The 14757-nt window shown below is 37.1% G+C and overlaps 1 protein-coding gene across 8 annotated transcripts in view; it reads left to right on the forward strand.

The window, feature by feature from the left end:
* Positions 1–340: 340 nt before the first annotated feature.
* The window catches only part of LOC127453728 (calpain-5-like), a 39147-nt gene continuing 24730 nt past the window's right edge, over positions 341–14757 (forward strand). For 2 of the 8 annotated variants that reach the window (XM_051720368.1, XM_051720411.1), the window contains exons 1-4: positions 4913–5880; positions 8675–8806; positions 9284–9495; positions 13919–14111. In XM_051720368.1, coding sequence (XP_051576328.1) covers positions 5623–5880; positions 8675–8806; positions 9284–9495; positions 13919–14111 — 795 coding nt within the window. In that variant the 5' untranslated portion in view covers positions 4913–5622. Of the gene's footprint in view, positions 592–818; positions 1113–1218; positions 1308–1459; positions 1515–4912; positions 5881–8674; positions 8807–9283; positions 9496–13918; positions 14112–14757 lie in introns of those variants that run through there. The other 6 variants (XM_051720395.1, XM_051720387.1, XM_051720429.1 and 3 more) reach the window with 6 other exon arrangements.

Below are 14757 nucleotides of genomic sequence, written 5' to 3' on the forward strand. Positions count from 1 at the left end.
ACATGTTGATTGCTTTAACTCAATTGACTGGCACTTTAATGCACTCAATCTTTTGCATAAGCCATTTTGAGAAATCTTTTTAGCAATAGAATTTTTATTTTATTTTTTACAGACATTTCTGAGTAATAATTCTATGAGGCTTTGTTGGATTAAATGTTGGTTGAGATTATTTAAAGTTTGTGTGCCTTCAGAGGGGTGTCAGGGCCCTCTTGGGGATTCAGGTGTCAGTGCCACACGCTTATTGACAACAGATATGGCATGATGAACCTACTGGTGGGTGGGGGAGGAGGGGGTATGTGAGGAGCGAATGAGAGAGAATGATGAGAGAGATGAGAAATCCAGACAGAGGAGTGTGATAAATAGGCTACTGCATAATAAACTGGAAATACCCAGAGTGAACAAGAAGTACAGATTGTGAGTGTGGGTGATTATGCGCATTAATGCAAGTAGATGAAGGGAGAGCTGCTTAATTAAGGGACTTGGAGAAGAGGGACAACCCATGTATTAATGTGTGAGACACATGAAGACAGCGATGATGGTGGGCATGGTGGCAGCAAGAGGAGTTAGAAGAGTTGCACTCAGCATATTCCTGTAAGGTTTTTGAGTCAGACAGAGGGCAGGACCAAACACTTCTTAAGAAATGGACAAAGTTAGAAAGAGAGAGAAAAAAAAGAGAAATGGATAATATACATCTAAAATACAGAAATAAGACAACAGGATGGGACAAAAGCAACCAGAAAAACTTAAGCAAGAATTAAAAAATTAAGCAGACTTGCATGCACTTTGTTTACTTATAACTATGTTGTTCTTTTAAAAACTTTAAAGCTTGTCTAACTTGCTGGATAGTTGCTTGTATTTATTTTAATGCACCTATGTTTTGTTTATTAAGCACAAATGTAGTTACCCTTAATGTAGCAGTGACCCTTAATGGCTGTTGTGTGTCTTAATTCGAAAGCTTTTGTTTCATTTAAGCAAACTGATAGTGTGTGTTTGTGTGTATGTGTGCATACTCTTCTCAATATGATTAACTGGTTGTCATGTCACTGTGTTTTGAGCTAGACTGGCTGGAAGGATGAAGTTTCGTCCACAAATTAACAACTATCCATGTGCAGGTAGATTCAGCTAGACACGTACAGATAAAAGGACACACTATTATACACAACATTATACATTATAAAGATTCATTAATATTATTTTGCACATGCAAATGTATGACAGAGGATCTACCTATTCAGAAGACTCAAGGATACCTACACCTGAATTACGCGGCACAAAACCTGGTTGTCACAGCAACGTCAAACAGACAGGTAAAACAGAAAGAAAACACCTGACACACCGATCCTGGTATATCACATGCATGGACTGCAAAATGACTCCTGATCGAAGTCTTATACTTGTCACCCTGTACAAATACAATGCAAACAAACTTGTGAAACTACCTTAATGGATATAACTCCAGGAACAACATTACGCAGAAGCAAAGAACTAAAAAAGACCTGAGTCAAAGGTGACAGGTAGGACCTTCAATCTATTTGTATATGTGGGTTTGCATTTTGACATCAATATACATATTGTATTATTCATTCATAGTGTGATTGATTATATACTTGGATCAGCAGTGATCATATAATTAGTCTCAAGTAGATTAGATTTAGATTTTTTATTATAATGCAAATTGCACCATGTCATGTTTCATATCAGTGACATACTTCACATTGTAATATTTACAGTATCTTGCATACAGTGGCCCTAGAAATTATGTGCATATTTGTGCACTTAAGTCTGAATGTCGTTGCATAATTTACAAAATTTAAAAGTGGTATCTGCAAACAAATGATACTAGACCTTTTCTCAGAACTATTTTGACTTTTCTTAGCCATTTTCATCACATGTGCTCATCATTGAAACATCCCTTTTGAGAAAATGTTGTTTTAGATTAGTTAAAATGGAGTATACATTGCATTGCAAAAGTATTCAGAACCTCAACCAGTTTTCTCATTTAAAATTCATGTTGAAATTAGGTTATGTGAGATTTTTACTCAAAATGTATTATTTCATTGTGGCATGGTTAGAAATTATGCTCAACAAAAATTTTAAATAACATGTTTGCAAAACAAAAAACAATCCAGTTGTAGAAGATGTAGACTTACACAAATAAAAACAATTACCCGAACAAGGACGTAATTGCCATACAATTGACCTACACATGTGAGCCATTAAAACGATTACCACATTTCCTGAATACAACCCCACTGTCAAGGGATAATTATTCTGGTAGTGGATCTGAGGTGAAAATAAAGATGTGATGTGTGAAAATAGTTTTATTTTTATTTTTTATTTTTTATCAACATTCAGTCAAAATTCAAAGAGATAATATTTGTGATGCAAATCAAACCTTGCCCACTCCTTAGAAAATACCTATAGTAAAGTATGTGAATGGCAGCTTATACTGTGGGGCTTATTTTCATCAGCAGGGATCAAGCATTTTATTTAAACAGAAGTAGGAATGAGTGGTGCAGAAATTACCAGGAGAACGATCCCCAATGCAGACACAAATTTACATCGTAATGGTTCGAGAACAAAAAGGCAATGTTCTGCAACAGGCCAGTCAGAACCCTTTTCTCAATCCCATTGATGATCTGTGACACATTTTAAAAATTGCAGCACATTAGTGCCATCTGACTAACAACCTGGAGCAAATCTGCATGGAAGAATGGGCCAAAATCAAACCTGAACAGTGTGTGAAACAAAGTACCTACCCCAAAATACCTAAAGGTGTCATTGCTGAAAAGTGTGATCACAAAATATTATGTGGGCATGAATACCATTATATATATATATATATATATATATATATACAGTTGTGCTTAAAAATTTGCATACCCTTGGAGAATTGGTAATATATGTACCATTTTTAAAGAAAACATGAGTGAGCAGGCAAAACACATTTCTTTTATTTCTTATGGGATTCATATTCAACTGTAGGTTATAACAGAATGGTACAATCATAAAACAAAACATGGCAACAAAGAAAAAAATTAAATGACTGATGAAAAGTCTTCATACCCTTAGTTCTTAACACTGTGTATTGCCCCCTTTAGCATAAATGACAGCGTGCAGTCTTTCGTAATAGCTGTCTATGAGGCCCCAAATTCTTGCAGGTGGTATAGCTGCCCATGCAAAGTCTTTGGTCGTCTTGCATGAACCGCACATTTGAGATCTCCCCAGAATGGCACGATGATATTCAGGAGTTCAGGAGACTGTGATGGCCACTCCAGAACTTTCATCTTTTTCTGCTGTAACCACTGGAGGGTCAACTTGGCCTTGTGATTAGGGTCATTGTCATGCTGGCAAGTCCAAGAGCATCCCATGCACAGCTTTTGTGCAGAAGAATGAAAATTGTCTGCCAGTATTTTCTGATAACATGCTGCATTCATCTTGCCATCACTTTTCACAAGATTCTCCATGCCTTTAGAGCTCACACACCCCCAAAACATCAGTGAGCCACCACCATGCTTCACAGTGGGGATGGTATTCTTTTCACTATAGGCCTTGTTGACCCCTCTCCAAACATAGCGCTTATAGTTGTGACCATAAAGCTCTATTTTGTTCTCATCACTCCAAATTACAGTGTGCCAGAAGCTGTGAGGCGTGTCAAATTGTTGTCATTTGTGACATTGGCACAGTAAAGGCTTCTTTCTGGCAACTCAACCATGCAGCTCGTTTTTGTTCAAGTATCGTCATATTGTGCTCCTTGAAACAACCACACTGCCTTTTTCCAGAGCAGCCTGTATTTCTCCTGAGGTTACCTGTGGGTTTTTCTTTGTATCCCGAACAATTCTTCTGGCAGTTGTGGCTGAAATCTTTCTTGGTCTACCTGATGAATTTTCCACTGCTTAATAAGTGACTGAACAGTACTGACTGGCATTTTCAAGGCTTTGGATATCTTTTTATACCTTTTCCATCTTTATAAAGTTCCATTACCTTGTTACGCAGGTCTTTTGACAGTTCATTTCTGCTCCCCATGGCTCAGTATCTAGCCTGCTCAGTGCATCCACGTGAGAGCTAACTCATTGACTATTTATACACAGACACTAATTGCAAGCCACAGGTGTGGGAAATTAACCTTTAATTGCCATTTAAACCTGTGTGTGTCACCTTGTGTGTCTGTAACAAGGCCAAACATTCAAGGGTATGTAAACTTTTGATCAGGGCCATTTGGGTGATTGCTGTAATCATTATGATTTAAAAAGGAGCCAAACAACTATGTGATAATAAATGGCTTCATATGATCACTATCCTTAAATAAAAGACAGTTTTTTGAAAATCAATGCCATAATTTCACAATTTCTGCCAGGGTATGCAAACTTTTGAGCACAACTGTGTGTGTGTATATATATATATATATATATATATATATATATATATATATATATATATATATCATCATCATAACACAATGCTCCATTAATATTGAGATTTTCAGTGTTTGAAATAGCATTATCAAAGAAAAGAAAATGTAAATTCTGATTGAAAACAAAAAGTTGCTTAAGGTTCTGAATACTTTTGCAAGTATATACATATTCATACACACACAAGCACTAACACAAACATTCAAACAGACAAAATTGGAGTGGCTCGTATACCAGCACACAGTTGGCCCATGGCCTCCTCTGTGCCCTTTGCTGGACCCCAACAGCTAAAATGGCCCACCTAAATCATATCCCCTCCCACACACACTCTCTCACACACGTACTATTTATATAAATGCAAGATATCACAACTTATACAATCACTCTTAAATACTGACCCTAAACTTGATTAACATGCCTCACTTCTAATCCCCTGGCAAAAAAAAAAAAAAAAAAAGGCTCTTTCCCACTAAACTTATTTCAACGTCATTACTCTTGAAGGGGCTTCTGACATATTAACCTCTCCAGGGCATGTCTAACCCTTCTCCATTTCCAGGGGAAACTACACCGTCTGCAAATAAACTCTGTTACCCAATCATCCCTGAAACTAAAGCTAAACTCGAGGTTACAAACTAAACATTGTGGTTTACAAATGCTGCTGGCTCTTACTGCTCTATTTGGACAAAAGCATTACTAAAATACTGAATGCTTTATTCTGAATACTATCTGATATTATTGAGTTTCAAAATAGAAATAGAAATCTACCCTTGGGGTTTACTGTAGGGATGCTTCTCCTTTCTTAAACTATGCATCCTCATTTCCTCGCTCCTCTGTCCTCAAACCCAGAACCGATCAAAGTCCGCCATCATTAAGGACGTATTAATAGAGCTGTTCAGCCATGACGTCAATTTGTAGGCGAACATGGAAGTCTAATTCGCCATGAGTTCCCTCTGGATTTTCTTATGGGTTTTTATAATGGGGTTTTTCAACTTATGAGTAAAATAAGGTCTGTGGTAAACATTACTTGATGATATGTGGATGTTTTGTTCTACAACATAAATTACACACTTTCATACCTCAAACATGAATTTTGAAGCCGCTGTGTGTGTTTGTTTTTTTAAAAGTATGCAATTCAATACAGCTTTCAATTAAAAATTCACATTAGGAGGAGTTTGGAAGCAAGGAAAGGAAGCAAGGAGAGGAAACAAGGATGCAAAATTTCAGAAATGAGAAGCACCCTAGGTGTTTTCTGGAACTAACTGCATTTAACTTCCATTTAATTTCCATTTCTCCCCTGTGCAGTATGCCAGAGAAAGTGTGCAAGTTTCAAGGTCAGTGTTATCATAAACTGAAGAGAGCATGTTTAAGACGAGGAGCTCTGTTCCAAGATCCATACTTTCCTCCCTCAGCTGAGTCATTGTTCTATAAAAGAGCGCCCCCTCCTGGACTGAAATGGAAGAGACCCAAGGTGAGAGAAAGTGACAGTGGACTTTTCCTTTTTGTTAAACACTAATCTCCAAATCCCTGAACGTTGTAAAAAAAAAAAAAAAAAAAAAAAAAAAATTGTTTAGCCAGTTTGGTATATAAAATCATCAGAAAAACTATTGCAACCTGGGAAACGATTGTACACAAGGTTAATAAATTGTGAGAGCACCATAATTTGTGCTTGTTATTGCCAGGCAGAGGCAGTATTAAGGGGAGGGACATTCTCAGAGCATTTATTAGAAAAAAATTAGGAATAGCATATAAATGTCCTCAAAGCTAACAGACTAAAAGCCACAATACTCCATTTCTGATTTCATGTGGTCTTTAAAGAATTGTTGGTGATTACAGTTACATCACATCAGTGTAATATTAAATATTTCTCGAAAAAAGAGAAAGGACTAAATTCTTTAAAAACATTTTGCACAATAGCAATAGCTCTTAGATGTTACTGTACATGTGGTCTGATGGCAGGTCAGTGACATTCTAGAATGGATGAATGGTGACTCTTGTGATTCTAAATATGGATCCACAGTCAGCAGCAAAACAGATATATTTAATTAAAGGCCTCTCAGTCAGCTGCAAGGCGTCAGCTTAAAGTAACTTGACTCCTTGGAGTGTGTGTATGTCGCATGTATGGCTTCAAATGAGAGAGATTATCAACATATCAATATGTAGGGGTACTTCATAATGTGTTAAATCATTTTAGTGGGAGTAGTGTGAGATGTGAATATTTCATCACCACACACACACACACACACACACACACACACACACACATACACAGGGTTGGGGAGTAACGAAATACATGTAACGGGATTATGTATTTAAAATACAAAGTATAAGTAACTGTATTCCACTACAGTTACAATTTAAATCATTGGTAATTACAATACAGTTACATTCAAAAAGTATTTTGATTACTGAAGAGATTACTTTGCATTTTATTGTCATTTGTTTCATTTAATATTTAGTCCTTTCAGATGGAAAACATTTATACATATAAATGATGCGATCCAAAGTGCATTTGAACAGCTGTGAAACACTTTCTTATGATGTGTTACATTCATACGAGCAGACAGAGAAGTGTGAAGTGAGTTTGGAGCAGAAGAAATTGAAATAAACCTTGTGTAAATTGTCAGCTTTACGCTAAGCTAAAATGCTATTTCTAGCCATTTTACATGCATGTGTTACTAGGCACAATCACATTTTTTATCAAGAAAATTCATGCTGAATCATAATTTCTTTTTTTCTAGTAAGACCTTTGATATTAGGGCAAAAATCATGTTCTTGATAATAATTTTTGGATTTTTATCTTAATTTTTAGAAAAATCCTTAAAACAAGATCAGTTTGATTTTCCCCTTTTTTCACCCAATCTGGAATGCACAATTCCCAATGCGCTTTTAAGTCCTTGTGGTCACATAGTGATTCACCTCAATCCCGGTGGCGGAGGACGAACCCCAGATGCCTCGGTGTCTGAGACCCTCAACCTGCACATCTTATCACGTGGCTTGTTGAGCGCGTCGCCACAGAGACATAGCGCATGTGGAGGCTTCACGCCATCCACCAGGGCATCCATGCTCAACTCATCACGTGCCCCACCGAGAACGAACCACATTATAGTGACCACAAGGAGGTAACCCCATGTGACTCTACCCAACCTAGCAACTGGCCAATTTGGTTGCTTAGGAGACCTGGCTGAAGTCACTCAGCACGCCCTGGGATTCGAACTAGCGAACAACACTGCATAAGATATTTAGGTTTTTCAGAGAATGTATTTTTAACATGTGTATTTTGTCTTACTGTACTGGCAGAGTTTTTATAGTCAAAACAAGTGAAAAAATCTACCAGTGCTGAAGAAGTAATCCAAAGTATTTAGAATACGTTACTGACCTTGAGTAATATAACGGAATACGTTACAAATGACATTTTACAGCATGTATTCTGTAATCTGTAGTGGAATACATTTCAAAAGCAACCCTCCCAACCCTGCACACACACACACACACACACACACACACACACACACGCTCTCTCTCTCTCTCTCTCTTTTAATATGCACACAACAGATAGCATACCAAACACTCTGTTCTAATATTACTAGTCATGAATTCCCTTATGTCAGTTTTATTAATAAAATAACAGTGGGTAATGTTATATGTCATTAATGTTTGAGCTTGTGTTTGTGTTCAAGTAATGTAACCTGATACCAAATGATGCTTTGAGACTGTGTGAAACACAAGTCTCAATAAGGATGTCTTCTTTACACTTAAACAAACAAATGGTAGGATAAAACGGGGCTTAAGGCCCCCTGGGGTAAAAGGCACATTTGATTATATTTTCTCCCAAAACACTAAATACTGTAGCAACAAAAACTATCATTGCACTTCCCTAAACACCTGTCTGTCACGCTCTGCAAAAGTTTCCTGATCCATGAGGTCATCACGTGAAATGTATTCAGGTTGATTTTGAGGTAATTTAAACATCTTTCTGTCTCAAAAGTATTGCATAAATTTTGCATTTTGCCCTATAACTATTGCCCCTATATCTACACTGTATCACTATAACCCTCATTTGTATTAATAGTAGCACTATGAATTGAAAATATCCTGTTATTAGAATTACTTAATAGCTTGCTTTGATTGCTGTAAGCTGTTTTTATTGTAGTCTCTAAATGTAGTTAATATTATTCAGTACATTTATCATATTTATCAGAAATAAAATAGCTATGTCTAACAACACGAATATTCTGTTTGAGATTCTTTTCTATTGCATTCAGGAATTGTGTAAAGACCCACGACTTTTTGTGGATGGAATTAGCACAAGGGATCTTCACCAGGGCAGCCTGGGTAACTGCTGGATGGTGGCAGCCACATCCTGCCTGGCTACAGAACCCTCACTTTGGAAAAAGGTTATAATGTATGAAGAGAGAATAATGGAGAGTGCATTCAGTCACTAGGGAGGTTTTAGTGTTGTATTTAAAGGTTGAAAATTGGCAAGTGTTGAAATCCAGGTAGGAGCACCAAGGAGTGGAATGGAACCATTAATTGAAAGGTTGTTGAGACACACTTATCATTTTGCACAAGCATGTCTCTTATCCCCAGGTTGCTCAAGGGGAATTATATTTAGAGTAGTGCAATTTGTTTGGTTTGGATACAAATATTGTAAAAGAATGAGTTTATCAATTAAGAAATATCCAAATGAGCTTGTGGCCTGCATTTATTTGTATTGCGTGTAAATTGCAGATAAAAATTGGACCAATCACACATTTACATTTGTTCAGTTGTCAGATTATTTTATACAGAAAAATTCAGAAATAACTAATTGCTCACTTATCAATATTTCACTCCAGTTCTCTCTTTCCTATTACAATTTTATTGTTATTTAGGTGATTCCGGACCATGCTGAACAAGAGTGGAACCCGAAGCGCCCGGACCTGTATGCTGGAATTTTTCTCTTTCGTTTCTGGCGATTGGGCCAGTGGACAGATGTTGTGGTAGATGACCGTTTACCGGTCAGCGAGGATGGAACACTGCTCTTCTGTCGTTCTGCAACACCTCGGGAATTCTGGAGCGCTTTGCTGGAGAAAGCCTATGCTAAGTGAGATACCTGTCAAACCAGGACAGAATCCAAACACAGACAAATACACTTACTTGATATGCTTTGACAGTGAGATAAGTAGGTGAGTCTGGTTCAGTGTTGTAGTTGAGACCAGATAATCCGAGTACAAGTCCAGGCCGAGACCAGAGTAGGTTGAGTTAGAGACAAGACCAAGATCAAAAACAGTTAAGTCAGAGACAAGACCAAGACCAGAGAGGGCTGAGTCCTACTCAAGATCAAGACCAGAAGAGACTGAGTCTGAGACAATACTCTTATAAGCCTAATGCAGTCTGTTACAGCCAGCTCAAGGCTGCAACAAGAAAGGGAGACTAAACCAATAAATTCATTTTTAGTTAAAAATGTATTTCAAGATTCTAGGGTGTAGGTTCTACTGGTTGTTTAGATCAGTGTTACTATCAGAAATAATTAATAATTATTTCTTTAGTTATTAATTAATATTTAAATTAAATAATAGAATCTAACTCATTAAAACCTCATACAGGGCTCCAGTAAATGTAGTGCGCTACGTTCAGGAGCGGGTTTGGTTATTAGCAATAATTAATAATTATCAAAGATAATTATCAATTATTAAAATCAATATAACATTGATTTGAATCAATGTTAGCTCTTTTAATCCTTCAAATCAACAATCAAAAATAACCATAAAATTCAATAGAATATTAATCATTATCAAAGATAATCATTAATTATTAAAATCAATGGAACATTGGTTAGAATTAACACTAGTTTATTGATCCTTCAGATTCAACAATCATCAAAGATAATTATCAATTATCAAAATCAATAGAATACTAATAAGGATTAATATCACCGGGGCACCACCCTGGAATTAGGGACTAATAACCAGACAATATAACAGTCTCAATATTAGATTGTTCTCTTAAGAAAATCGACATTCAAAAGGCACTGACATCCCCTGCCAGCATTTGACACAGGTGTATGCAAAACAAACCGAAACACTTCTCTTTGTAATATAACAAAAGTTTATTTATGCAGAAATATCAATTAATAATCAATACAATGCAGTCAATAAACTTTCGACTTACAACTACAAACAAAACAGTGACATGATTAGATATGGTAACCAAAATAATCCTATAACACATGAGAGGAAGGTGTGTGTGTGTGTGTGTGTGAATGGGTGTGTGTGTGTAAGGAGTGAAGCACACAAAATGGCGGACGTGACTCTCATGGAGAATACGTCACGCGAGATTTCCGGCCAGAGAATATGGCCGCGAATGTGGGTGGAGAGAAGCTGGTTAATGGCGTCTGCCAGTTTACTGCGTGTCTCCGCTTGTACGATAACTTAGGGACAAAGCTGAGCTTTATCACGAAGTTACCTACTAGCCAAAAGTGTGTGCGAGAATGTTTGTGAGGGGTCAAATGCGTGTGGTACCAAAGCCGGTTTCACGATCGTGGGAGAGAAAGCAGCTGTTAGTTTATCACTCAGAGAAGCGGTGGACAGCTCGTAAACCGTCCCGTGGTCTTTGGTTCTTTAATAGATAAACTCAGTGTGCTGGTCTCACCCATGATTGCGGAAATACACAACAGTCCAATGTGGTTGGACTACAACACAGCAGATCTCATTCGTGATAACAGTACATTACAGTAATACCTTGATTATTATTAGCAGCAATGAGCGGACTCGGCGGTCCGTAAACTGTACAAGCAATAACCTTGATACACAAGAATAACACACTATAATATTCTATCTCTGCCCAGACGTAAACCTCTTACTTGAATCGCATGAGGAAGAAATGTGTGTTCATCCGTCCTTTGACTCTGAATCAGTTCCTCGAGGCTCGGGTGATGACGGGAGGCCGTTTCCTCGCTCTGTCGGCGGGCGGTACGGCTGCTGATTCTCGGCGGGCTGGCAGAGAAATCAGCGACATTGACTTGATTGAAGAGGGAAGAGAAATCTTTTTCTCTTCACTTCTGCAGGCAAACGGATGAAGATGCGGATTGCTCGGCGGTCTCCTTCGTCCAGCGAGATGGAGATTGTATGGCCACAGTTTCAAGTCTGATGTTACTTCCTTGTGCCACGAGGCTACACCTGAGAGCAGCTATGAGCTGCGTCTACACACGGTGAGCAAAGTTACTGAAAGCAATTCCCGGAAGGATCTCAGAGTTATTTCTACTCCCGATGACGTCATGGTTGAGGGCCGTTCTGTTGTGTGCCTCATCCAATAGGAGTTGAGAGTTTGATCCTTTAGTGAGCAAGGCTTCATGGGATTTGTAGTCTGTTTTGGACTCCCTTTGTTTGATTTTGGCATGGTTTTTATCAGTAAGATTTATGACTCTGTGTGGGCCTCAGTCAGGTTTTACGACTGTGTTAGGCCTGCCTTTGTCTTCTATCTGAATACATGAGGCCCAACAAGGGGTTTTTAGACAGGAAAACATGAAATATGAAAAAAGTATCCAAACAGCGAGGTCAAACGAGGCATGTTCGGAGATGGTATATCTTCTCATCTATCCTTTTGATTGTCGGTGGTGCACCTGAATGAACGAATGAGGAACACTTAAATAGACCACATCCTATTAGGATCAGGTGTTTCCCATCTTCTCTGACACCTGTGGAGATTGACAGCACATAAAACAAAACAGAAAAGGAAAGAAATACAAAAACCACACAGACAGGACCGTAACTAGTCTTAAAGGAATAGTTCACCCAAAAATTAAAATTCTCTTATTATTTACTAACCTTGATGCCATCCCAGATGGGTGCCAGTACTTCTATTTTAAGAACCTGACAGAGCTCTATCTTCTTCTAAAAATCTTAATTTGTGTTCTGCTGAAGAAATACAGTCATAAACATCTGGGATGGCATCAGGGTAAGTGAATAATGAGAGAATTTTAATTTTTGGGTGAACTATTCCTTTAATGAAAGTGGTAGATGTACAGTGTAAACAACTAAATTGACTCTATATCTCATATTTCAAATATACCACATATATTGTTTGCTTAGGCTTATGTTGGTTTAAGTGACCATTATTTTATTTCAATTATGACATATCAGTGTCATAACTTGTCAGAAAAAAACTCAAATTGATGGTGTAGTTTAGCATGGCATTACAAACTACCAGCTTCTGTGTACTACTGTATATCCTATTCAAGTAAACCTTTCTGCTATACATGCAGTATTACTGGACTGTAACTAAAATGGAAAACTAACAATAAGGTTTTAAATATGTAAGTGAACCTAAACCTTTACTTAATATTTGTTTACAATTTCCTCAATTGCACTGTTATATTCCATTCATTGTAAGCCAAGTAGTTACAACCTGGTCTCATGACAAGTCGTAAAGTTAGCATGAGATAGAAATTGCAGGCAATCGTATGAGCTGACTTGTACAAAAACATATGACTTTTACTCCCACAGAGACCTATAAACAAATAAACAAACTATGTTATTATGAAGTTTAATCCCTAATCCAAACCTTAATTTAACAATAAAATGTAATCCCTTACACAAATCCTATACCTAACCATGATTTTTATAGGAAAATAATTGTGTAACATGGAAAAAAAGAGTATCAGAGTTTTGAATGAGCGTTCTTACTTTTTCTTAAAAAAAAAAAAAAAAAAACTAGCCCAAACCCCAAAACTAAAGCTAACCATAAACTCTAAACTCTAAACCCTTAGCCAAATGCTAAATCTAACCATGATTTTAATAGGAAAATAACTTTTGTGTACCACAGAAGAAAGAAAACATTGGGGTTTGGAACAAGATGAGAGAAGTGTATTAGGTATTGACACAACAGTCATTTGTATTGCATACATAAATTTGGAATGAGTGAACAAATTTGTTCACTGACATTTTCTTTATTAAAATAAAGTGTTGGATAGGAGGCTAGCTAACTTGTATGCCTATATTGTTTCTATATGAGACTCTGTTTGTTGATTGGTTGGTCTCTGTAGGAATAAAAGTTGTTCCATTTCATACAACCCAAGTTATACAATATCTTTTGATTTCACCAACTTTTGTCGTGAGACTATGTTGGCCAAGTAAGCATTTCTGCTGTACAAAATACAATATTACTGTACTATAACTTCAGGTCTTAAACAGCTACAGAGAGAGTTAATTACTTTTCAAAAATATGTGAGAGGAGACCATCCTGTTACCCAAATATACACCAGGCTCCAGATAACCTCCTGACCTTGCAGCAGACTTAAAGTCATGTGCAAAAGAAAATGATCAATCATTGGTTAATATTGAATTAGTCAATTAGATCATCAATTTATTATAAATATTATAATAATAACATTAATACTAATAAGCAGACTTTTTGTTTTTGAAGTGACTCAAAAAGTCAGATTCTAAACTTGTTCAAGTCTGTGACAAGACCGAGTCATAATGCTCCTGAGTCCATGACAAGACTCTGTCTCTGTTTGTCTTTGTCAGGCTCAATGGGTGTTATGAGGCTCTAGAAGGAGGCAATACAGCTGAAGCTCTGGTTGATTTTACTGGTGGTGTCTCCGAACCACTGAGTCTGGACAAGGAGGAGCTGATCCAGCATGTTGACCAGAGGAGGATGCTGTTCCAGACTTTAGCCCACGCTCACAGCCATAGAGCACTCATCACCTGCTCCATTCGGGTCAGAAACCTAAGCCATAGATTCTATTGTGGTCTTTCATGGATTTGTACAATCTTTAGACTGTAATAACTGAAGTTTTGAAATCCATGAACTCAAACAAAGACTACAAACTAGCTAAACACTTCAGGACTGTTTTTTTCCACAGACTTCTATGATGCCATGGAAGCTTCTTACATTGGGTTTAACAATTCAAAGTGTGCTGCATTACTTCAGATGTGGACAAAGCACAGCGATTTCTATTTAAGTTCTATTAAGTCTCTTATATGATTTAAAAAGTGATTATGACAACAATTATCAAAATCGGTGTAGTTTTGAGTTTTGAATTATTATATCACTTTGGTAAATTAGTGATTGAGTGAGTTCTCTCACAGTTTGCCATAATTAAAAAGGAATAGCTGTCTAAGTCCATTGAAAATCTGGAGAGTTGCTTGGCTACTTACAGTGCAAAAAGCTTGTTAATATGCACACAATACTTTGCAAATTAACAAGAAGATTTGGAAATTTTTGTATAAACAAATCTTTAGCATACATGAGGTCCCAAGTCTACAAATTAACCATCACATCACTTCTTTGTCTTTGATTGTATACAGCTGCTCTATCCTTTTAAAATTATTACATTTGATTACAGATGTCTACATGTACAGCA

The sequence above is a fragment of the Myxocyprinus asiaticus genome, chromosome 2, assembly GCF_019703515.2.
Source record: "Myxocyprinus asiaticus isolate MX2 ecotype Aquarium Trade chromosome 2, UBuf_Myxa_2, whole genome shotgun sequence".
In the NCBI taxonomy this organism is placed as follows: domain Eukaryota; kingdom Metazoa; phylum Chordata; class Actinopteri; order Cypriniformes; family Catostomidae; genus Myxocyprinus; species Myxocyprinus asiaticus.